Here is a 24,939-nt window from a genome sequence, read left to right on the forward strand (position 1 = left end):
AGCGCCAGGGTTAAAGTCCCCCCGCCGCCGCCGCACGCTTAAGCGGAGGCGAACCCCGCTCGCAAACTCGCTCTCTTGCTTTGCAACAAATAATGAAGGCACGGAAGGCCTCCGCCGCTGCCCTAAGTTGCTGCCACCCTGCGATGCAGCCGGCGCGGTGGATCCTTCGGCACGCGTGTGCATTCCCGGAAGCCGCAAGCAAGCCCACAGTTCCAACTCTCCCGTCCCCTCCATGCGTGAGGCACGTCTGCATCGGTGGGGGAGGAAGAGTGTTTTGTCGAGTGCACACGACACCCAGGATCCGCGCATCTCAGCAGCGAGCGAGCTGCCTGCTTCCTCCCGCCACCCGCGCCGCCCTCACTTCCTTCTCCGCCAGTAGCGAGGGAGGGAAATGCAACGATTATACAGACAGAGAAGCACATCGAGCGCCTCTGCTGTTTAGTGTCGCGGCGGGGGGGTGGTTGGTGGTGGTGTTCAAGGTAGATGGGAGTGGTGCGCATGCGCCCTAGGCGGCGGGGCTGAATGTTTCCCAAGTGTTTGAAACTGGTATTTGGGTTTTCCACGTTGGATCAAGTGCGGCGCGTAGAGGAGAGGCTGCATTCATACCCACCGGCGGAACAGGAGCAGCAGCTGCATTCGCCGAGAGGAGCTTCTCCTCCCCTTCTGCCTATCTGTAGGCAGAGCAGAACAGATCGTATTTGTCTTTTTCTTTTTTTTAAGCTTCCTCTCCTTTCCTTTCCCCTCCCGTCTCTTGTACACACACACACACAAATCCCTCTCCGATTGTTCGTACCACCTCCTTGGTGAGTTACCGACAACGACAGCCATTCAATCAGCTGCTACGGTTGCTCTGAGGCTGTAGGGACTCTCGGGCTGTGTGTGTGTGCGCGCGCCTGCCTTGCCTTGCCTGCCTGCCTGCCTGCCTTTCTACTCTGGGAAGAAAAGGACTCAGATGTAGCTCTCTCTCTCTCTTTTTTCTTTTCTTTCCCCCCTTTTTGGAGTGGGTTCTTTTCTCCTTTTTTTGGCGAGATCCGAAGGAACAGGAGGCGGAAAAGAGAAGCGGCGAGGACGGAGACTCTGCCATTGGGGGCTGCTGTGTTTGAAAGGAAAACTCTCGCCCATTTAGGGGTGAGAGGAGGAGGAGAGAGAGATATATAGATATATAGATATATCTATACTCACAATTTTCGGCCGGATGAAAATGTTGAACCCTGCAAACGGAGAGCAGCTTCATTTAGCGAACTATGTGGAGGATTACCTGGACTCCATCGAATCTCTGCCCTTCGATCTGCAGAGAAATGTCTCCCTGATGAGGGAAATTGACGCCAAATATCAAGGTAAGTGCTTTTCTCCTTTATGTGTTCGTGTGCGGGAGAGTACGTAGAAGCTACATAGATGATGATGATATTATTTTGCCTTTTCTGCAGGGATGATCTCTCTCTCTCTCTTCACCACCACCCCCTCTCCCCGCTTTCATCCCGAAGCGGATGGCAAAGCTTTGAAAATCTTATTTATTTATTTTGTGAGAAGGCAAGCAGAAAGCAAAAGGAAAGAGGGGCGAAAAGATTCGAGGAGGAGAGGCAGGAGAAGGGGGCTGCTCTGCAGAGATAGATGGAGGGGTGGGTTGTGTGTGTGTGTGTGTGTTTTTCCCCTTCCCTCCCCTTCCCTTCCTTGGGGCGGAACAAAAGGTCTTCTTTGGGGCTCCTGCTATTAAAGCAAAGACTTTGCTTTTTAGGTTTTTTGAAAAATTGCTGGACAAAAAAGGCGGCGGCAGCAGCAGTAAGGGCAGAGGAGGGGCTGGAGGATCAGGACGCATGGGGCACTGAGGCGGCTGTTTCTCTTTTCTGGGTTGAGAGAGTATGTTTTGTGGGGACAGCGGGACAGCAGTGTGTGTGTAGGGGGTATTGGAAGAAAGAGGGCAAAAAGAAGGGGGGCAGCGATCCCAGTTACAACATTGAGGAATTTCTAGCCTTCGCAATGGCTGTAGTAGGAGAGAGGGTGCTAGTAAGGGAGGGGAGGGAGGATTAGATAGAGAGTGGAAGGGGGGGTGGGCAGGGCTTGTTGCCTTCGCTTCTTTTTTTCAATGGGCATTTGCTTTTAAAACAGTCCTCTCCTGTCAAGTATCTGTAAACCGGGGGGGGGGGAGAGAGAGAGAGAAAGAGAGACTATGGAAAGGGAAAAAGATTATATAAATACTGTGTGGGTTGGGGATGTACTGCTTTGCTGAGTGACCCCCCCCCTCCTTCCCTCCCTCTCTCTCTCTCTTTCTTTTCCTCCCTGTGCTGAAACTCATACAGTATTTTCTAGCCCTTTTTTGGCGGTGAGGGGAGGGGAGGCTGTCTTCTCCCGCACTCAAGTCTGCAGCTGGGGAAATGGTGGGGATTTTTTTTAGTTATTGAGGGGGCTCGAAAGGTCCTTTGTCACTTGGTGCTGAGAGAGGTAAAAGGCGTGGGGGGGTTGGAAAGAGTGCTACTGCTGCCGGTGGTAGAGGTGACACAGGGGTGCCCGTTACACATTCAGCTCCCCCTTTTTTCTCCAGGGGGGCGAGGAAGGGGGGTTGGAAACCTGGCAGGCTACTGCTGTGCTTATGAAGCGGGGGGGGGCGGGGAGAGAGAACGCAGCAAGTATCCATTCGAGACCTTTCGTGCGACGAGTTTTTAATGTGTCGTAAATAGGGAGAGAGGAGAAGCGCGAGATAAAGAAAGTGACGAAACATCAAAACTTGAGGGCTTGACTGCGTGGTTAGGGGATGAGGAAGAACGGGAGGCGGGGGGCTGTTGTTTTAAAGGACAAGGGCGGGCATTTCAACCAGCCACAAGCACTCCGTACTGCGCTAAAGGGAGGCACCTTCGCGCTTCAGCTCTAGAAAGAGTGAGAAGCGCCGTCACAGCGGCTTTTATAGTCACCGTCATTACCCTGTTGTGCCCGCCCCGCCTCCATTTTCCCATTATTGGCCAGAACTTCCCTCATGAAACAGCCGTGGCCCCGCCCTGTTGCCCAGGGATTGGTCCCGCTGAATTCTCTACGAAGCCCCGCCTTCTAGTGGCGCTGACGAAAGCGAACGGTGGAAACCGGGTTGGGGAGGGGGAGAGGGAGCGAAGGAGAGAGAGAGAGAAGCAGTGGGAGGTTTGTTGTAATAGTTCGAACTGCCCCGTCCGTTTCTTAGCCTGTGATTGGCTCCTCTAGTTGCAGGAAGCGTCGGAAGCTAATGGTGACTGACAGGTGGATGTGGAAATATGAGGGTCGCAGTAAGCTCCGCCTTTAAACATCTGATTGGAACATTGGCTTAAAGCGGGTGGAGATTCGCTTGGGGCTTTCCCTTTCGATTGGCGGAGACGCGCTTAAGGCAGAGGGCGGGCTATTGGGTCCGAATCTTTACTCCGTATGGCTTGCTTCAGTCTGAGGCGGGCACTGCTTGGATTTGCTGGGTAGTGATTGGCCGGCCGAGCAGATTCTTCTGCTCGCGTACGTTCTGCTGAGGAAGCCGTAAAAAGGCGGCGGGGGGAGGAGAGAAACGGCTCTTAACACGGCCACTTCCCTTCTAAGAACAATGGACCCCGAAGACGCATCCCGTGGGGAGGGTGTGGCCTCGCTCCCGAAAAGGAGGAGGCGGGGCAAGGGCGGCAGGCGTTCTCTGGTTGGCTGAGGGCCCGGGTAGGTGGGTGTGATAAACAGGACCCTCTTCCAATGGCTCAGTGGGCGCGGAGACCCTTTTTTTGTGGTGAAGGGGCGGGGCATGTAGTTACTTTTTTTAACCCCTTCCGGCTCTTCACCCTATTGCTTTCCTCCTCCGGCATTTACCATTAGCAATTTAGTTTTGTTTTATTTCTTCAGGTTTCTCACCGTGTGCGCTTTGGCACCAGGAGGTAACCTAAAACGACACTCTTGTTGTAAAAAACAACTCCGCCCCCTTTTTTTTGCTTCCTTCCTTTCACACGTTACGTATTTTGGTACACGCGGGACACCTGCTATGCGCACGTCTTTTAAAATGCGAAGCAACGGAAGTTGTTGTATATTCCTTTTTTTTTAACCACAAGCTTTTTAATTAATTTTTCAGATTTTGCAAATTCTTTTAAACAACATTCAGCACCAATCTCTCATATCCATGACTTCCCACCCAACCATCCATGGTGTTCTTTTCTTACCATATAAAGCTGCTATATTACTTATGTTTTACCCGTTATAAACATGAATTCAAACTTAATAAACTACCAATTCTCATATATGTTATATATCTACTTCTACTCCACCCTTTTCCCTGACTGGGTATAGCGGACTTGGGCTTGCAACCCTGTGCCCAAGACTTACCTGGGAGTAAGACCCAAGCTGATGTCAGTGAGGTTAAGCTGCACCTTGCAATTTGCCCAGAAAGAGGGCTTGTTTACTTAGTATGCAGCAAGTCCTGTGCGTATTCAAACGCTTTAAATGTTGATTAAGCGTTTTAGGCAATTGACCTTTTTTTAAAAAAGGAAAAAGAGATCTCCAAGGCAGCTCACAAAATACAAAATAAAACACTATAAGCAAAACAGAGGCAAGAATAGCTCGTTTGTTAAGCCGCAGATAGAAAACAAGCAGAATAAAATCAGAGCATTCCCACAAACTGTCTTGTCAGCCCTCTGGAAAAGCACAGCTTTTGCTTGCTACGCAGGCAGTGGCGTAGCGTGGGGGGTGCAGGGGGGGCCGGCCGCACCGGGCGCAACATCTGGGGGTTAGGGTTAGGGGGCGCAAATCCACGGGTTAGGGGGCGCAAATCCACGGGTTAGGGGGTGCAAATTACTTGCCTTGCCCCGGGTGCTGACAACCCACGCTACGCCACTGCACGCAGGGCAGGCCTGTACACAAAGAACCTGGTGTTAAGTTGGGTGTAAAGCAGGGGCTGGCAAAAAAATTAAGCCGCGGGCCGGTCCACTGTGCCTCAGACCTTGTGATGGCCCAGAGAAGTGGCACCGGGGGGGGGCTGGAAGAAGAGGCAAGGGGGGCAAGTAGTCCTCCCCATGCCCCAGCTGCTGCGCTTACCTTCCTGGGGGCTGCCGCCACTGCTGCTTCTCATGGGCAGGCAGAGGGAGCTCGTCGCTCTGCTCTCTGGCCCACAGGAGCACCAGGGCGGCGGTGGCGGGAAGATGAGCGGCGCAAAAGTGTTGGTTCCGGAGAGGGGCTGCTTAAAATGGGGCTCAGCCAGCTCAGCCCAGCCCCCTTCCTCCTCTAGGCAGGGCAGGGAGAAGCCAGGAGGAGGGAGGGAGAAGGCGCCGCCGCAGTGTGTGTTTAGGAGGGGGATGGCACAGCCCGAAGGAACAGAATCCCCACGCCAATCCATGGACAGTCCGCGGACCTGATCCAGCCCCTGGGCCTTAGTTTGCCAACCCCTGGTGTAAAGTATGCAAGATCCAAACTCCATTCTGGAGTTAGGATAGAGATGATAAAGAAAACGGGAAGACAGGAAGACACAATGAGAGATAAAGGAGGTGCTGTGGAATTGGTGGAAGTCAATGTCTTGTTGTTGTTTTAGTGTTTATAATATTAACTTGTAAGATATGGATTTGGGTTTTTTTGTTGTTGTTGCTTTCTTTAGTTTTCGAATATTGATTTTTGTGTGTTGTGTATTATTATTTTTCGATATCTTTCGTGTTGTTGTTGTGTGGAAAATACTAATAATTTTTTTTAAAAAAAAATTAAACTCCATTCTGGAGCAAGTCTACCACTGGTTGAGCTGGCCTAACCCTAGCGGAGAGGAAAGAAGCCTTTAAACAGAGCTTGAGCTATGCCCCTTTTTTCCTGACTTAGTGCTGGGCTTCCAGTTCACAGTGAGCGTGCAGAATGGGCTCAGGGTGCAGCCTAAATCTTCCCACCTGTCAGCCCAAGCAATGCCCCTTTTTGAGGACTTAATGCATGCTTGACACCCAGCTAATGAGCCCATTCTGAGCTAGGGAGATATGCATGCCTATCTGGGCTGAGTAGGGGATGGGGCTGCAGTAGGAACCTCCCTGCTCAGGCAGAGATGTGTTAGATCCTAGCCCTGCTCATCCCAGAAGATCTTGCTATAAGACTACTGCCAAAGATAGTAAACATAGGGTGGAGCTAGCCTCCCTAGGAAAGGAGTTCCATTATTTTGTTCTTACTGTAGCTATATGGGACATATTTCAATGCAACTCACCTCAGAGTACCTGTGTTTAGAATCCACACTTTAAAGTGTGGGAAGTTTTATGTGTCCGTCCCCCCCCCCCCAAAAAAAAACTTTTGATGACATATCTGTGACAAAGCTCAAGTGCTGTATTATGCATGAGGTTGGGAAATAATATAATCTTATCCTTTCTTCACAGAGATCCTAAAGGAGCTGGATGATTATTACGAAAAATTCAAACGGGAGACCGATGCAGTACAAAAGAGGAGGCTTTTGCACTTAATACAGAGAGCCCTGATCCGGAGTCAAGAACTGGGAGACGAGAAGATCCAGATTGTCAGCCAAATGGTAGAACTTGTTGAGAACAGAACCAGGCAAGTTGACAGCCACGTAGAACTGTTTGAGACCTGCCAAGAGACCAATGACACGACTGGGAACAGTGGCAAAACTAACCAAGATAAGTCAAAGAACGAGACAATCACTCAGGCCGAGAAGCCCAACAACAAACGGTCCCGGCGGCAAAGAAATAACGAGAACCGAGAGAACGCTTCTAATAATCACGACCACGACGATATCACCTCAGGAACTCCTAAGGAGAAGAAAGCGAAAAAGTCCAATAAAAAGAAGCGGTCCAAGGCCAAAGCAGAGAGGGAGGCTTCTCCAGCCGACCTCCCCATTGATCCGAATGAGCCAACCTATTGTCTGTGTAATCAGGTCTCCTATGGAGAAATGATAGGCTGTGATAATGATGAGTGCCCAATAGAATGGTTTCACTTTTCGTGTGTGGGACTCAATCATAAACCAAAGGGCAAGTGGTACTGTCCCAAATGCAGAGGAGAAAATGAGAAAACTATGGACAAAGCGCTGGAGAAATCTAAAAAAGAAAGAGCCTACAACAGGTAGTTTCTAAATGAGAGGATAATAAAGCAGTGAAAACAAATATTTATTCTCTTTGTCTCACCTTTTGTGGAGGTGCCAGGATTGTAAAATGTATATTTTTTAAGGAGGTTACAAATCAAAGCATTCTTGTAATAGGGATGGCGACTGAGGAAATGTTTGTTTTTTCCTTTGATACAGCTGTCAACAAGAAAACGGTTCTTTGGGCCCAAACGTACAGTTAGATGATAAAGAGTTGGCACGTAAAGTCTGGGTTCATCTTTATTAAAAACATACTTCCACAAGTTGGTAAAACTGCCCATGAAAATGTAGATAGTAAACATTTATTGGATAGCATTCCCTTTTTTTTTTTCTTTAAATGGGAATGCCGTTGCTCTTTCCAGAAAATTGTTCTATAGTCTGTTAAATAAACTAGCAGTGCATTGCAAACTTGTCCTAAACACATCAATCAAATCCATTATAAGAGTGTAGTATATTTATGCCCATTGATTTCACTGGGCTTAAGTGCACTTAACTCTTGAGTTGGATTATGGCTGTTTACTTGGAAATAAGTTCCGATTTTTTTCAGTCCTAGCTACTTCTACTAAAGTGGTTTAGGATTGCAGCCTTACACCCAATTTTAAACAACTTGCTGGGAATTGAGGATCATTTCTTTCAATGGGACTTGCTTCTAAGGGATGTGTTTAGGATCAGGGTGCTCGTTTCTTCTGGTGACGATCAATGCAATAGCAAAGAAGAAGTTACAGCATGGGTCCTGTTACATGTCAGACTCTAGCAGCTCAATAACAAATGTTTAACTTACAAGTTACAAGCTTATTTTTTAAAAAAATGTGCAAAAGGTTAAATTTTACACAACATATTTTATATACTGGCCAAATACCACAAGGGCCTTTTTAAAATGATTTAGTATATTTTGTATTTAACCAGGAAGTGGTTTAGTAATGAAACTTAACATAAATCAAAGCTTTATACTGTCACAGATAATAGTGTAGCAGTCTTTACTTTGTATAAGTTGTAAAAAATGTACATTTTTCAAGTGGAGTTGCACTTAACTGTATTATAATTGGAAATGCATCCACATGACATGGTGTAGCCAATATGCATTTCTCTCTGTATGTATGAAAATTGTACAGCTGTGATATTAAGGAATAAATTAAACAAGTTGGATAGGCTTGTTCACTTGCTTTCCGTTTTCCTCCCCATTTCTTGTGTTGTGTCTGCTCAATTGTGAGCCTCCAGGGGAGGGACTGTCTTATCTTTTTATTTACAGACAGGGCTTAGAACAGCCTTGTACGCAAGAATAGTTATTATCATGAACATTTTTTAACAAGTCTGCTAAGAGGCTTGGGGAGGGGGCAATGCCTTCTACCAAGCAGGCTGGCAGAGGAGGGATGGATCACTTTCGCCAGCACATTAGCTTTCTGTGCTGGTTGCAAAAGATGGGGTTTGCCTTTCTTTTGCAGCCAACACAGAAACACAAAGTTAGCTGGCAAGAGGAAGAACAGAGCAATCAGTCCCCACCTCTTGGTTAGTCCACTATATTTCCATGGCGGCTGGAAAAGACAGAAGTTCGCATCATCCATGACCAGCGTGGAAACCAAAACAAGCTATCACAGAAAGAAGATCACTAGCCTGGATGGAATTCAATATAAAACTGACCTAGGAAATTACCGGTAATTCCAGGTACGTGATACGCAGGTTCGTAAAGATCCAAAGCAACATTCGTGCAAAAGGTGAGAGAGCTGGCATTGCACAAGCTAATCTTGTTGCACAAGTGATAGCGGTGTGACGATGCAAAAATGTTGTATATTAACATAGCACAATGCTTCTACCAGCCCAAGCAGCCTGTTGGATTTGACTGTTGCACCACATTAAGGACAGGGCTCCCACTAGTGGCGTGACCGTTGTGCTAGTGGTTGCCACAATTTTATCCCTTTCGGAGTCAATATATATTTCTACTCCAACGCTTTTCATTGTAGGAGTTGTGCACACACTCTGCTGCTGCTACTGCTGCATTTCTCTTTCCCAGGTGCCTAACAACTACCATTTTGATTACCCATTCACAGCTCCTTTATCCATCTCTTCTCAATCCCTCCTGGCCCAATTGTATTGGCCAGAATGCAGTCCGTCCTTTTCCTCATCCAAAACAACCTGTAATTGCCAAAAAGTGCAGTATTACTGCCACCACTATGTCAAGGCTCTATTACAGCCAGTGTGTGGAACTGAGGAAGATCAGTTTCTTTGTTTATTCTATGTATATTTAAAATTCGTTAAAAATATGCCTCTGTACCATTTATGGCTTCTTTTAATTCTGTTACAAGAGTCACGGGTTAAGGCGCCACTCACTGTAGCTTCAATCTGCAGCCAGTAGCTCAGTTTCGTATCTGCTGAAGTTAAACACTAATTTCAGTAATGCCTGTTTTGAGGCTTTGGGAGTAGAAACTGATACAAGATTTGTGCCTTCTAGATATGTGTTACTTGATGGAGCTTGGAGTGATTTTCACCAGGGTTATCGTGTACCGTGTCCACAAAGTCTTATCTCACAATGCTGTTTGGGTGTATAGAGTGCTAAAATAACATTACTGCTATGCAAATATCATCTAGGAAATTAAACTGATGCATGAACTTCATAGTTACTTCACGCTGGTTTATATGCCAAGGGTTGCTCCCCAAAAATATGGCTGAGCTGAGCTGATACTTTTACATGACACTTCATACCTCTGGGAAATTAACAGACTGGAAAGGATCTGAGGGTCTGCTCATATATTTCCCACTTGAAACCTCAGAAGAGGTCCCTGTTGAGTTGAAAGATCTAGTAGCAGCATAACAACAGCTGTGAAAAAGACACTTAAAATAGAAGTCTGTGGGATCTCCCAATAAAAAATTAAAATATATGCAGCTATCTTTCCTACTTTACATTGGGGAAGATAATACTGTTCTGATTTAAGCAACTCTCCTTGCCTAGAGATTGCTGTATATCTTCTCATCCACTTTCCCTAGTAGTTGTTTTTTTGCGGAACAAATGCAATAACCCCCCCCCCCAGCAGACAACATCAACTCAGTTGGGTTAACTTAACCTAGCAGCAGCCCCTGCCCCAAAGAGAACACAATGCAACCAATCAGTTGCTACCAGCCATGCCCTGGGCCCCCTCTGATCTCTTGCTCTGCCAACAAAATCAAGATACCTACCCACACGATGCTGACGCAAAAGCTCGGCTCATATATTACCAAAAAAAGAGAAAGTTTATTGTTGCTCCCCCCCCCCCATGCCTCTTTCCTCCCCTGTCTCTCCACTTCTCTCGACAAGTTACCTGCTAAAGCACAATGATCACTAGAGGAAACTAAAGCCATACAGTGGTACCTCGGGTTAAGTACTTAATTCGTTCCGGAGGTCTGTACTTAACCTGAAACTGTTCTTAACCTGAAGCACCACTTTACCTAATGGGGCCTCCTGCTGCTGCAGCCCCACCGGAGCACGATTTCTGTTCTCAACCTGAAGCAAAGTTCTTAACCTGAAGCACTATTTCTGGGTTAGCGGAGTCTGTAACCTGAAGCGTATGTAACCTGAGGTACCATTGTACTAGGCTTGTTCCAAATACTGGGACATGGGCATGCTACTACTGAACAGATACACCTATGGCATTAAATGGCAATATTTCCTTAAAAATATAAAAAATAAAGGAAAAGATAAAGTTGCCCACATTTCAAAATGATTTTGCAGTCACCTGGGCCACAGTCTTGTCCTTGGTGATCAACCTTTATAACGCTTGGAAGAATTCAATCTCTAGGCAGACTGCATGGCTCCATCAACAAAATCAGACAATCTGACTTGCAATCTGACTTCCATTGGGTAGCTTAGAAATTTGGTTCAAAGTTAATTTTAAAACTGTCATGCCTTTCTTTGAGAGTGTTAGGCATAGGCGCTTAGCAATTTATCAAACACTGTCATGCTTGAAGTTTTATTTCTCTTCTTAAGAGACGCCAAGTAATTGCCCACTGAAATGGCAAGGCAGCAGAAAACATAAATGATAAAAGGCAAACAACTTAAAACTGCAGGAAAATGTTAAGGGGATATGAAAACTGTTGGTGATTAAACTGTTGGTGATGTGATATTATGGAAGGCACTTGAATTAGTAAATTGTTAGTAAACTGCTTGGGGCTGAACCTGCAATTGGCCCCACATTAATTCCCTAGAGTTTCCCCTCCCTACCCTATTTCATTACTAAACTCAATTTTCACTTTCCCAAACCAATTTCTAAAGCCACTTCAATTCTGCAGCAATACTGTGCACCCATTTTCACCCCATGCTGATATATGCTGCTGCATCTTTAAGAAGAAGAAAATCTTAAGAGTAAGCCTTTCAGTTAAGTTCAGCAGACAGGTGTTCGCTAAGCATCTCCTCCCCCCAAAATGTAAGCTTTGGGGGATTTTTAAAAAGCATTTTTGAAAAAAATGCCCTACATACCATACATCCGGGTCTTCCCGGACATTTTTGCCAATTTGGCAAAAAATCTGCCCAGATGTCGTTTTTAACACAATTTCCAGGAAAACCCAGATGTTTGGCAGCCCTAAATTATTACATTGAATAGGCAGCTTCATGTTGAAGACAGCATGTGGTACTAGGAGTGAAATACAATGTGTGATAGGGTATGGAACATGGCTTTGAGACAGAAATATCAAAGTTGGAAAAAGATTTACTTCAAAATAAAAATAAAATACTCTCCAAAATGTACAGATTACTGCTGGACCGGGAGGTTAAGGATGAAGAGGTCAAAGAAGTGATGATCAAATGGTCAAAGAACTTTGGTTATTCCATCCAGATGGATGATTGGGGAAAATTATGGCAAAAAAACCCTTAAAATTCACGGCTTGCTACACAATAAAGGATTTTTTTAAATGAAAATGCTATATTTATGGTACATGACCCCCAGCAAATTGGCCAAAATATATAAAACAAACTCAAATGCATGCTGGAGGTGTAAGCAAACGGAAGGAACAATGTACCATATGTGGTGGGGTTGGAAAACCAAACACTATTTTTTCAACACAGCTTCGAAATTTAAGTTGTGCCCTCACTTCTTTGTGTTGACTTGCAACCGTTGTGACTTTGTTGCTGCGTTTATCTTCCATGCAAATTCTTTTGAGGCCAAGTGCGTTGCTTTTTCTTCATTTTCCTCTGACATCTATAATTTCAGTTATGATCAAGTATGATAATTATTATTATTATTGTAATTTACTTTTGTTGGCAGTGTGCAAGAAAAAAATCAGGTTGGTCACTGCACAAGAAGTGCTATTTCTTGTGCCAAATGAGGCATCAAATATATTTTAATATCCACATGTTTCTCAACGTGTTAGCCTTAAATCAAGCATGCAGTTGCTCAAATTGTTGAAATACACCTTGAATAAAAATTGTACTGTCGTTAAAAAAAAATTGGGCTAGGGTCTCTATAGCATGGGTAGACAAACTAAGGCCCGGGGGCCGGATCTGGCCCAATCGCCTTCTCAATCTGGCCAGCAGACAGTCCGGGAATCAGCATGTTTTTATATGAGTAGAATGTGTCCTTTTATTTAAAATGCATCTCTGGGTTGTTTGTGGGGCCTGCCTGGTGTTTATGCATGAGTAGAATGTGTGCTTTTATTTAAAATGCATCTCTGCGTTATTTGTGGGGCATAGGAATTCATTCATTTTTTCCCCTTCAAAATATAGTCCGGCCCCCCACAAGGTCTGAGGGGCAGTGGACCGGCCCCCTGATGAAAAAGTTTGCTGACCCCTGCTCTATAGTAATGCATTTCTTCCAGAGGGACTATATTAGTGCAATATGAGCTCCCCACCCCACTGTACTGAGAGGTAGGATTGAAGATTTAATTAAGCAGATATTTTCCAAAATACTATTTACTGACTCATGTCCAATTTCATGGCATTTAGTAAATGTGCTTACATTAAAATTTAAATGATTTCCCCCAAATTGTTTGTTTTGAAAAACATCTACAGTATTTTTAACCACATTTCTTTCTGGTTTTATGATATACAGTGGTACCTCGGGTTACAGATGCTTCAGGTTACAGACCCAGAAACAGTACCTCGGGTTAAGAACAGACCTTCAGGATGAGAACAGAAATCGTGTGGCACTGGCGCGGCGGCAGCGGAAAGCCCCATTAGCTAAAGTGGTGCCTCAGGTTAAGAACAGTTTCAGGTTAAGAACAGACCTCCAGCACGAATTAAGTTCTTAACCCGAGGTACCATTGTCACACTTACCTGGGAGTAACCTGCAATGAAGAAGGCTGATCGCCGAAGAATTGATGCTTTTGAATTATGGTGCTGGAGGAGACTCTTGAGAGTCCCATGGACTGCAAGAAGATCAAACCTATCCATTCTTAAGGAAATCAGCCCTGAGTGCTCACTGGAAGGACAGATCCTGAAGCTGAGACTCCAATACTTTGGCCACCTCATGAGAAGAGAAGACTCCCTGGAAAAGCCCCTGATGTTGGGAAAGATGGAGGGCACAAGGAGAAGGGGACGACAGAGGACGAGATGGTTGGATAGTGTTCTCAAAGCTACCAGCATGAGTTTGACCAAACTGCGGGAGGCAGTGGAAGACAGGAGTGCCTGGCGTGCTCTGGTCCATGGGGTCACGAAGAGTCGGACACGACTAAACGACTAAACAACAACAACAACCTGCATTGAACTCAGCGCGTAGACAAGCAGAGGATTCTGACTGCAGTAAGTCTTTTTTTTCTACTTCCTGGCTGGAGGGACATTATTTTTTGCTCTTGGGTGTCCTAGCAACACCACCTACCCTTGCCATGCTTTGTGGGGCTTCCTCGGGCTCCCAAAGACACCCCCTGTTATGTACTGAGTTGAATAGGATCCAATCAGCAGTCTGATTGGTCCTAGAACAATAGGATCCAAAAGGCAGCAGTCTGATTGGTCCTAGAACAATAGGATTCAGAATGCAGCAGTCTGATTGGTCCTAGAACAATGCAGCAGTATGATTGGTTGGCAGGAACCACCCAATCATGCTCCAGATAGAAGTGAATCCACAACCTGATTGGCTTACAGTAGAATTCCGGAATTAGCCAATCATGTGCAGCCCATTGTGTAAATAATGTATATAAAGCAGATACTTTGAGGGAACTTTGATTCATTCCTCCTCACCACTATGAGCTGAATAAAGAGCATGAAATCACCTTGCGACTCTGAGTATATTTCACCCCCCAACCCAAAAAAGGGGCTGGTGTGTGGAAGGGGCCAGTGGCACATTTAGCAAATGTCAAGAAGTGTGTCTCCATTTCCACCATTTGATGGTAGACAATGACCTGCGCTCCGGCAAAGGCAAGCTCTCCACATGTCCCTATTTTACAGGGACAGTACTGGATTTATACAAGCCGTCCTGGTTTCTGATTGATCCCAGAATGTCCCGCTTTTCCTTAGGACATCCCTATTTTCATCAGAGAAACGTTGGAAGGTATGGAGTTATGTGATCCCCACCCCCGAGCCAAGGCGAGATCTAAACAACTTTTGGAAGACATCTGGAGAGAGCCATCTATGGTGATGTTTCTTTAATGTTTTGTTCTTTTTTTATATATGTTGGAAGCTGCCCTGAATGGGTGGGACAACCCAGTCAGATGGATAGGGTATAAATATTATTATTATTATTATTATTATTATTATTATTATTATTAATCATGGAAATGTTGGAGGGCATGCAAAGGGTTGCCTCGTTGATGCTGACATTTCCAAGTAAACCATAATATTTTCATAAGTTCATTTCCTATTATACAATAATTTCCCCCCTCGCAGAACCTAAACGTGTCTTCCAAACACAAGGGAATGGAGAACCTCCAGAATTTTCTAGTTGTCCTTTGGACTCTTCCTAGGTCCCATTCTTGCCCAGACCGAGATCCTTCCCTGACCTTGCTGCGTGCACTTCTCAAATGCTTTCGTCTGGCAGGAATGTGTCCTTGGACGATCATATTTCATCAGCTGGAGAAAGGAGCATGTAGAAACCTAGGTTAACAGTCACACAGGAACATAGGAAGCTGCCTTATACCAAGCAAGACAGCTGGTCCACCTATTTCAGTATTGTTTACACTGACTGGCAGCAGCACTCCAGGGTTTCAGGCTGTCTCTCCCAACCCTCCCTCGAGATGCCAGGTTTTGAACTTGGGACCTCCTCTGCTTGGAAAACAGATGCTCCACCACTGAGCTGCACCACTTCCCCACTTTTGCATCTTGCTCCACCTACCCACTGGTAAGCAGCCCACCCCCCAAAAGCTTGTCCATGAGGGAATGAGGTCTGGAAATGCCGCACACACACTGTGATTTTGACCCTGAGTCAGTTTTTACAACAGATAAAGAGTGGAACGGACCATCTCCTGGCAAGGGGCAGATGGTCAGGAGCATCTTCATGGAAAACTTAGAAGAACACATGGTATACCACATGTGGTGGACTTGCCCAAAGATTAAACCCTTTTGAGAAATGATCCACAACGAAATAAAAAAATTGATAAGGACATCACACACAAAAAAGGCAGAGACATATCTACTAGGAATTCTAGATAAAGATATCCCAAAAGATAAAACTAACTTATTTCTATATGTGACAACAGCAGCAAGAATTTTGATTGCTAGCTATTGGAAAGAAGACAGCATCCCAACAAAAAGTGAATGGTTGGGGAAACTTTGCAAGTACCTGGAACTAGCAAAACTGACAGATATAATAAGGAGAAAATCCAAAACTATGGTTATGAAGCAATGGGAGTTCTTAAATTATTATTTACAAAACCAGGGCCCGACTACAAAAATCTGGTTGTGTTTAGAATAATCTTGTGCGTAATATAAAAAATACAAAGTGAGACATTAAGGAAATCCAAAGGGAAAATATGAAGAACAGAGGATCTGACAAACGGATTATTAAAAACGCGTGAGGCAAACGGTGGAAGTCTTTAAAAAACAACAACACTTTTTAAGGTAGATAAGGACAAGATGAAATTATACAATTGAATATAAATATAGATGGAAACAGTTATGTATAGTGAATACTTATTTACTTTTAAAAATGTTCACCTATGATGCTTTTCTTTTACTTATTTATTTTTTCTTTGTTCTTTTTTTCTTTTTTCTGATATCTTATCTTTTATTTCCCTCCTTTATTGTGAATAGCATTTTATAGAGGTATAAATAACTGTAAATATGAAAAGAGACAAAGTATTCTCTAATTTTTTTCCTTGGTTATATGTATTTTCTTTTTCTTTTGTAGTTTCTTTTGTTGTAAATATGTATGTTTTCTAATTTGTACTTAATAAAAATTTAATTAAAAAAAAGAGGAAAACTTAGAAGAACACAACAAACAGGAAAGCTAGTACAGGGGTACCTCGGGGTAAGTACTTAATTCGTTCCGGAGGTCCGTTCTTAACCTGAAACTGTTCTTAACCTGAGGTACCACTTTAGCTAATGGGGCCTCCTGCCGCTGCTGCTACACGATTTCTGTTCTCGTCCTGAAGCAAAGTTCTTAACCCGAGGTACTATTTCTGGGTTAGCGGAGTCTGTAACCTGAAGCGTATGTAACCAGAGGTACCACTGTAAATGCATTTATTGTCTCTCTTGAATGAGGAAAGCACCTAACTCCACCTATATACAAAAAAGTCCAGCACCACCTAGTGATTGAAATTATATTATATTAGCCACAAAAGCTCATTGTATTAGCCTGTATGCCGGTGCATAGGGACCACCTAAGGGGCCGCTTTGAGCAAACTTAGGTACCATTCAAGAGCAGCAAATTGCAGGTTATTTATTTTAGTTACCAAACCTGGCTGACCCACCCTTTAGTTCCAAACTGAGCAAAGTCTCCAGGGACTGGGGAGGCGCTAAGGGATGCCCACCAACAGTGGTGTAGCGTGGGTTGTCAGCACCCGGGGCAAGGCAAGTAATTTGCGCCCCCTAACCTGTGGATTTGCGCCCCCTAACCCGTGGATTTGCGCCCCCTAACCCATGGATTTGCCCTAACCCCAGATGTTGCGCCCGGTGCGGCCCGCCCCCCCTGCACCCCCCACGCTACGCCACTGCCCACCAAGCCAAAAGTTCTGTTCAGTATATGAGGACAGTGTCAGGAACAGAACCAGAGTGGGCCTTGAACCTCAGACTTGAAAGGCAGCTGGCATGGATTCACCTTATGCACCATTTCTGAGCTTTAACTGAAAAAGTAGGCACTGCAAGGGCAGAGGGAGCCAAGGAAATATCCCTGGTTCCCCTTCCAAATTCATTGGTATACAGATGCTTCAAAAGCTCAGCTCTAGGAAACAGACCCCGTGCTCTCACAGCTTTTGCTCTCACAAAAGTCAATTTCAAAACATTTCCTTCAACAAATTTCTCTTCTTTTCTGTTACGGTTCCCGCCAGGTTGCAAATATATTTATTGGAAGTGCAGACATCCCTCTCCTTTTTAATTAAAGCTCTCTTTCATACAGTGTGTTTTGTTTATAAAGTGTGTGATTCCCTTCTAACTTTTGCTCTGAGAAGCATATCTCATTAGGTAATTGGCATCGTGGATCTTCTTTCATCTAGCATCCAAGCAGGTTTTGTTTCCATCACCTCACTTTGACGAAAGGTTTTGTTCAGTTATCATTCAATCTATTTCTGAAACCCAGGCTGTGAGTGACGTTGCTTGTATAGCCAAAACAGCACCACTTACACGTGTTTGAACTCACATGCATGTCCAGCACTCACGTGTCGTAATATACACACTAATGTTTAGATTCTTTTGCTAGAGTGTCCATTATGAATATGTGTTTTACCCTTAACCTTATGCCCACAAGAAGTCCCCACACAAAAAGAATAAAGAAAGCTTGGTTTATTATACAAAATGAAAACAGAGAAATATATAAATGCTGTTTCAGACAGCAAAATTACAATTTAAGCAGGCAGCAAAACCTATAACACATACACACCTAAAGAGTGAAAGAATCCCTATCTGTTCTCAAAAGCCTATAGAAGTGTGACAATTTTGTCGAACAATTTTGCCCCAGAACAAGTTGGACAGACAAACATAGTTTCTCTTATTTTGCACAGTTTGTTCTGCAATTTTTATTATTTTGTCAGATTTGTTCCCGATTTGTTAGTGATTTGTTAGTGATTTCCAGATTTGTTAGTGATGGGGAGAGGTAATGAGTGATGCAGTGTACTGAAGCTCTGTTCTCCCACCCCTCTGCAAAACTTTCCCCACACTCTCCAGTACATTTCCTCAGCACTTTTCTTATTGCAACAAGTCCCGTCTTTTGGAGAAGCACGTTTGTATTCACAATTGTTTTCACTAGCAATTGCACTATAACTGTGCAACCCGAAATGGCTAGGATATGACTGAATTCCACACCAAAATCACAACAGTCTGGAAGCTCCTACATAGTTTGTAGTACATTGGTACAGGGATCGACAAATCCAGGAAGACTTCCTGGAGGCACTGCACCAGGGTATCCTGCTGGGAAATTCTCCTTGCCTCTCTTGACACCGCTTTACCATAGAAGAAGAAGAAGAGTTTGGATTTGATATCCCGCTTTATCACTACTTGAAGGAGTCTCAAAGCAGCTAACAATCCCCTTTTCCCACAACAAACACTCTGTGAGGTGAGTGGGGCTGAGAGACTTCAGAGAAGTGTGACTAGCCCAAGGTCACCCAACAGCTGCATGTGGAGGAGCGGGGAATCGAACCCGGTTCACCAGATTACAAGACTACCGCTCTTAACCACAACACCACACTGGCTCATAGAGTACGTCTTTCCTGCCAGATGTTTTCACTTGCCCTCTGAGCATGCCATTCTGCAGGCTAGAAATGCTGTGGTATCTCCTCTACAGATCCCGTTGCTGGATCCAGGATGGGGCTGTGCAGGATGTGAATATGTGGGCTACTTGACCAAGCCCCCCCCCACGCACCATTTGAAGATAGCTTAGAAGTAGATTAAGAATACAAATATATATCCAATGAAATCACCATATTGCAACGAAACAAAAAGAACCGAGAGTTAAAAACCAGAGAAATGCTAAAAAATAATTTGTAGTGGGAAAGTTGCAGAAAGCAGCAGTGTTACCCTGGCTCTAAGACTATGGAGGATTGCTGTCACTCGAACAGCGGAAGCAGAAATATCCTGCTAAAATTGCTTAAGGCACATTTGTTCTGGTAATGGGGGAATACTTTAAAACAGTGGTTATGAAAGGGTGTGGCAGTAAGATTCAAGGACAATCAAAGAAACTTGTAAACATTTCAGTGAACTATTCTGAAAGTGTGGGTCAGAGAAAAAGATTTGAAAAACACTGCTAAAATATACTATAGTACTGGAATTAGGATGAAAACTGGATAGAGTATGGTTTCCCCTTTATTTCCACTAGGTGGGGGTGCAGAGTTAGGAACAACTTTTTTGCTTGCATGACTGCAGCAAAACAACCCTTGAAATTACGTCTGGAGTTATAATACTTTCTTCATTTCACAATCTTTTGCAACAGATTAAAAATTTTAAGGTTGCTTATGCAAACTTCTCACTAGAGTTTTCATTTTCTGGGCTTTGAATGATAGCATTTGAATACCTAGTTTGCAAACTCCATGAAGAGGCACCCTGGTGCAGCCACATTGACAGGCTATAGTTCTTGGCAACTGGAATATGTTCATCTGTGCTGAAGCTGGACCATGTGGCTACGCTAGCTCACAGGTTAACTTCCTCTATGTGGAGGAATTTAAGCCATCATAAACTCTTTATGCATGAACAATAGCTCTGAAGGCTCCCATCTACAAATTGGTAAGCCTGATAAGAAAACAAAGAATGTAATAAAGGGAACATAGTGGCATGAATTTGACTGTCTTAATTAGTATAATTGGGCCTCTCACCTTGATGGAAATGTCACGCCCCCCCCTTCCCTTTGGCATGTGAAACTCTTTAGCCAGTGGGAGAGGGGCAGAGGAACTTCCGTTGCAGTTTTGAAACTGGACAGAAGCAGAGTTTGGATAATTTTGAGCTCTAAATTTAGCTAGGGTGGAAGCAGCCTGCGTAGGTGTGGCATGTGTGCAGATCTAGACTGTTGCTTTGGGAAACTGATGCCATATTAGGAGTTTTGCTGTAGTTCTGCTTCCGTTAGGTTCCGCTGTGTATTTGTAAATACAGCAAAGCTGATATTACACTGAATGTGCTTTCTCATTCTCTCCCCCGCCCCCCGCCGCCCTCTCTCTCTCTCTCTCTCTCTCACACACACACACCCTTTCTATCCAGGTAGTGACTACTCCAGCGCACTTCATCTTTCAGAGAAGTGAGGAGTAGCCGACTTTGGCAGAAGTCTCACTGGAGTGGAAAACTGATCTGGTGCACATGCCAAGATAAAGTAAACAGAGCTAACAGCAATCAGACAATTTCACCAGGAGATGATAGAAGCCATTATAAGAAAGAATGGTGAAATCAAATTAGTGATTTGCCAAGGAACTTAAATCAACCCTGAAGGAGAATTTGATCAGCAGCCACAAGGTGTGAAAGTTGATGTGAGAGGCCAGCTGCAGAGCATCCAGTCAAGGTGGGTTGAGGAGATTTATAATGAACTGAAAAAAATGTTGAAATATACATTTATAAAGAAACCAGAGGCCTTTCTTCTTGGAATAACAGGTTTGGAATTGCCCAAGAAAGATGTAAAATTATTTTTGTATGCCACAACTGCTGCTCATATTTTGTTAGCTAAAAAGTGGAAAACCCAAGAATTACCAACAATAGAAGAATGGCAGTTGAAGATGATGGATTTTTCGAAGCTAGCTGACCTAACCAGAAGAGTCCGCGACCAGAAGGAGGAGGAGTATCAGGAAGAATGGAATAAATTTAATGATTATTTAGTTAAATTTGTTAAGTTAAATTAATTGAAAATAGCTTGCAGATACTTAATTGACTTAGGATTTTATTTATGTTAAGTGATGAATTAATATGTTTAATTTCGTAAGGTGAAGATTTAAGGATGTTAATGTTTAAGTTAAATTTCATAAGAATTGAGATTTGGAAAACCATTAAAAGGACATGCAATGAAATTCATCCAAGGGGAAGTGAGGAAGCCACTTAAAGTTAATAAGTGTAATTTTCAAATGAATTATGTTTGTCTTGTGTGTTTGTTTGTTTGTTTGTTTATAATATTGTGAAAACCAATAAAATTTTTGGGGAAAAAAAGATGGGTTGAGGAGATCTATTTAGTATTATTGTCATGTTTAGTTTATATACTGCCCTTTATCCGAAGATGTCAGGGCGGTTCACAAGATGAAAATACAGGCTAAAACACAGCCATTAATGAGATGGCTAAGTACTTGATAGTTTGGATAGATAGATATAGATAATATGCAGCATAACAGCATTAACTTATAACAAAGAACAATTATGAGTAAGCACACACTTATTGTCTTTGTGAACACTTGGGTTGTGTACTGCCAGCTGAGAATTGAGAGACTTTAGGTCAAAGTAGCTGTGACATGGGAGATCAGATATATGGCTAGGATCTCTGAATTCTTTTTTTTAGAAACAGCCCAAGGAAAACACTCTGCTTCAGCTAAGCAAGTCTCAATCCAGTCAGTACACAGATGCAGGATTTCCTGGGAACCCTATGTACATCATCTTGCATTCCATGGAAGTTGATTTGATCACCAAATCCAACAGCTGCCATAATACCAAGGGAGCCCTTTTCTCTCTATGCTGGGAACCAAGGGAACCCTTTTCTCTTTATGCTGTTTTCCCAATTAAAATGGCCTCCTCTTCAACAAGTTATTTTCCCTAGTGTGGTGTAGTGGTTAAGAGCGGTAGACTCCTAATCTGGTGAACCGGGTTCGCGTCTCCGCTCCTCCACACGCAGCTGCTGGGTGACCTTGGGCTAGTCACACTTCTTTGAAGTCTCTCAGCCCCACTCACCGAGTGTTTGTTGTGGGGGAGGAAGGGAAAGGAGAATGTTAGCCGCTTTGAGACTCCTTCAGGTAGTGATAAAGCGGGATATCAAATCCAAACTCTTCTTCTTCATCTGTGGTGAACATACAAGAACCATAGAGCAACCCGTATGTGTTCCTTCACAGATCAAACTGGTGGACAGGGAATTTTTAATTGGGGTTGACACACGTACTTTTCTTTCTCTAGTATGATTTGGTTGCACACAGCTGCCACTTTGATCTTTGGAAACAAACTGTGGGAGAGCCTACTGAAAACGGGCTGACGAGTTTCAGCCCATCAGCAATGACCACAGGTTGCCCACCAGGGCTGTAATGTCAGAAGCGAGCAGGTAGTAAATCACACCATGCAAGTTGGGGTCAACTCTTTATTAGCAAAAACACCTTCTGTCCAGGAGTGTCAGGCCTAATGAGTACAGCAGCTCACCCCCCCCCCAGGTGGTCTTGCTACATGGATCAGTTGCCAAGATGGAAAGTTCCTGCCTCCCCACAGCCGTCTTAAGTCCCCTCCTCTCCAGGGTTTTCCCCAAGCAATCGCAGACTGCAGACCAAGAGCTATGAAGTTTGGTGCTGGAGAGGGTGTGACCCGGTGGAATGAAAAGCACAAATGAAGGAGTGTGAGAAGGAAAACATTGGCAATGGCCAAACGCTTCAGAAGAAAATCGCATGATTTGAAACAATCGGCCAAGTATTTGCTATAGGCCAATCGTAACAAAACAGCAAACAAACCTATGGTCACATAAAGCATCCTCAATAATCACATGAGACATAACCGGCTGTGTTCTTAGATAAATAAGGTATACTATTCATTGTATCAAATGATGGACCTTATGCGTGAACTGACTAGAGAATGATCTGATCCACTGGGTCTTCTGCTTTGTTCATTTGTTGAACTTTATGAGTTACTTCTGTTGAAATTTACAATTTGATACAATGAATAAAGTAAAGGTAAAGGGACCCCTGATCATTAGGTCCAGTCGTGGCTGACTCTGGGGTTGCGGCGCTCATTTCGCTTTATTAGCCGAGGGAGCCGGCGTACAGCTTCCGGGTCATGTGGCCAGCATGACTAAACCGCTTCTGGCGAACCAGAGCAGTGCACGGAAACGCTGTCTACCTTCCCACCGGAGCGGTACCTATTTATCTACTTGCACTTTGACGTGCTTTTGAACTGCTAGGTTGGCAGGAGCTGGGACCGAGCAACGGGAGCTCACCCCGTCGCAGGGATTCAAACTGCCGACCTTCTGATCGGCAAGTCCTAGGCTCTGTGGTTTAACCCACAGCGCCACCCATGTCCCTCTGGATACAATGAATAGTATCTTATTTATCTAAGAACACAGCCGGTTACGTCTTGTAGGCCAATCGTATACCTCTAATGTGCAAATATATATATATATATTTCAGGGTCCTTTCCAACTCTACAATTTTTTTTAATCCAGGCCTTTCCAAACAAATATACAAGATGCAACTAAAACAGACTTCCAAAAGTGCTTTGTTAGCCCAGAGCAAAGCAAAAATAACATTTTGTGGTGACAAGCCAGCTCTAGGGTCCTCCCACCCATGGAGTGGCCATTCTATTCTACTAGCTATTCAAGCTTTTAACACCAAGTAGTGTTTGGCTGAACTTACTTTTGACATTTCCACATGGAATATCAGCTTCAACTTCCAACTGGAAAGGATTCAAGAGTTTCATTACAAAGACTTTAGGTTTACTGTCCTATGTGGGGAATGCGGCTGTGTATCTTGAAGTGACTATGTTTCTTGAAATGATTGTTGAATTTGCTGTTGTTGGCAGGTCATGATTAAGCTGAGCATCTCCTTTGGGTAATTAAGACTCTAAAGAAGGTTCAGCTCTCTTGTATCCAGGGCAAATGAACCTAGATTTGCACCACCTATGAATTTAATCTGACATGTCTTGCTCACCACAATTTTAAAGAAGTTTCCTAAATAATGGCATTGCCAGATCCTGTTAACAGATACAGGATAACATTAACACTCATTTGAATGTTCTGCCTTGAGTTTTGCTACCTGGCCAATTTAACACAATTCCACTTAAGGAACTTCTTGTCCCTGTGGAATTGGAGAAGAGTATGTGGGCTATGCTTTTTAAATATTGCAGTTGGAGTCAGGAATCCAGAGGAAGGCTGATTCGTCTTCTTTAACAACTGTACTCTGGTCTCTTACTGTTCGAGTGATGAATGGTTCTTATGCTATTGAACAGGTAGCTGTTGATTTTTTCTTTCATCAAAATTAATTAGGAAGCAGGTGTCATTTTTTTCTGCTGGTGCCCCTGTGAATCTTAGATTACCCTGTGTGTTAATTTTCATTGGCGATCATAATAAATGATCTATGTTATAGTGTGATGCTCTAGTACTTTTTTCAAACTTTCCTCAATATGTTCACGCAGATGGGAGCAGGAAATTTTGGCACAAAGGTAGTTTCTTCTTCTGAAAATTGTGGGTTGATACCAGTCTAGAGATGTTCCATTGAAATTGACACAGCACTTACTTCTAAATAAGCACGCTTTAGTCTTAACAAAAGCACAACTCATGCCTGTTAGATGCAACACCTTATCACAGGGGTTGGGAATGTTCTTGGCTCCACAGGCCAGTTCCTTATTGGGATTGGCCTTGCGAGCCAAATCTGACAGGTAGTTGGGGCTTCCCAACTGTTAAATCACATGGCACCATTATATCACATGAGGGGGGGTGTCAAACTGTTTTGCAAGTCTCTTTGCCACTTCTCAGATGCAAGTCCCACCTGCCCATCCCATGGGCAACAAAAAGGGTTCTTAGGAGCCAGCCATACCCTCTAGTCTTCCATTCCATTTACTCCACCTATATGGTTTTCTGCTTCACCTCTAGTAGTTAAGCAGGATTCCATGCTCATTGAACACGCAGGGTCCCCATTGAAACCCCCCCTCCGGCTTGCTACTTCCCCTATTGTGCATGAATGGTGCTGTTTTGGTTATGTAAGGATCTACACTTGGA

At 44.0% G+C, this 24,939-nt stretch overlaps 1 protein-coding gene across 3 annotated transcripts; it reads left to right on the forward strand.

Moving 5' to 3' along the window:
- Positions 1-156: 156 nt before the first annotated feature.
- Positions 157-8,199, forward strand: ING1 (inhibitor of growth family member 1). 3 transcript variants are annotated; one of them, XM_083611033.1, is made up of 2 exons: positions 157-1,337; positions 6,318-8,199. In XM_083611033.1, exons 1-2 carry the CDS (start codon positions 1,196-1,198, stop codon positions 7,019-7,021), a joined length of 846 nt encoding a protein of 281 aa, XP_083467159.1. In that variant the 5' UTR covers positions 157-1,195; the 3' UTR covers positions 7,022-8,199. The 3 variants fall into 3 exon arrangements, with proteins under 3 accessions (XP_083467159.1, XP_083467161.1, XP_083467160.1); XM_083611035.1 differs by lacking the exon at positions 157-1,337 and adding an exon at positions 3,194-3,248; XM_083611034.1 differs by lacking the exon at positions 157-1,337 and adding an exon at positions 5,399-5,462.
- The last annotated feature ends 16,740 nt before the right edge of the window (positions 8,200-24,939 follow it).

The sequence above is a fragment of the Podarcis filfolensis genome, assembly GCF_964270895.1.
Source record: "Podarcis filfolensis genome assembly, chromosome: 4".
Taxonomy (NCBI): Eukaryota; Metazoa; Chordata; class Lepidosauria; order Squamata; family Lacertidae; genus Podarcis; species Podarcis filfolensis.

Bases quoted from the DNA above. Each gene is read 5' to 3' on its own strand.
- ING1 (XM_083611033.1), top strand. From the start codon at position 1,196: ATGAAAATGTTGAACCCTGCAAACGGAGAGCAGCTTCATTTAGCGAAC. The intron at 1,338-6,317 runs GTAAGTGCTTTT...CTTTCTTCACAG, and splicing joins AATTGACGCCAAATATCAAG to AGATCCTAAAGGAGCTGGAT.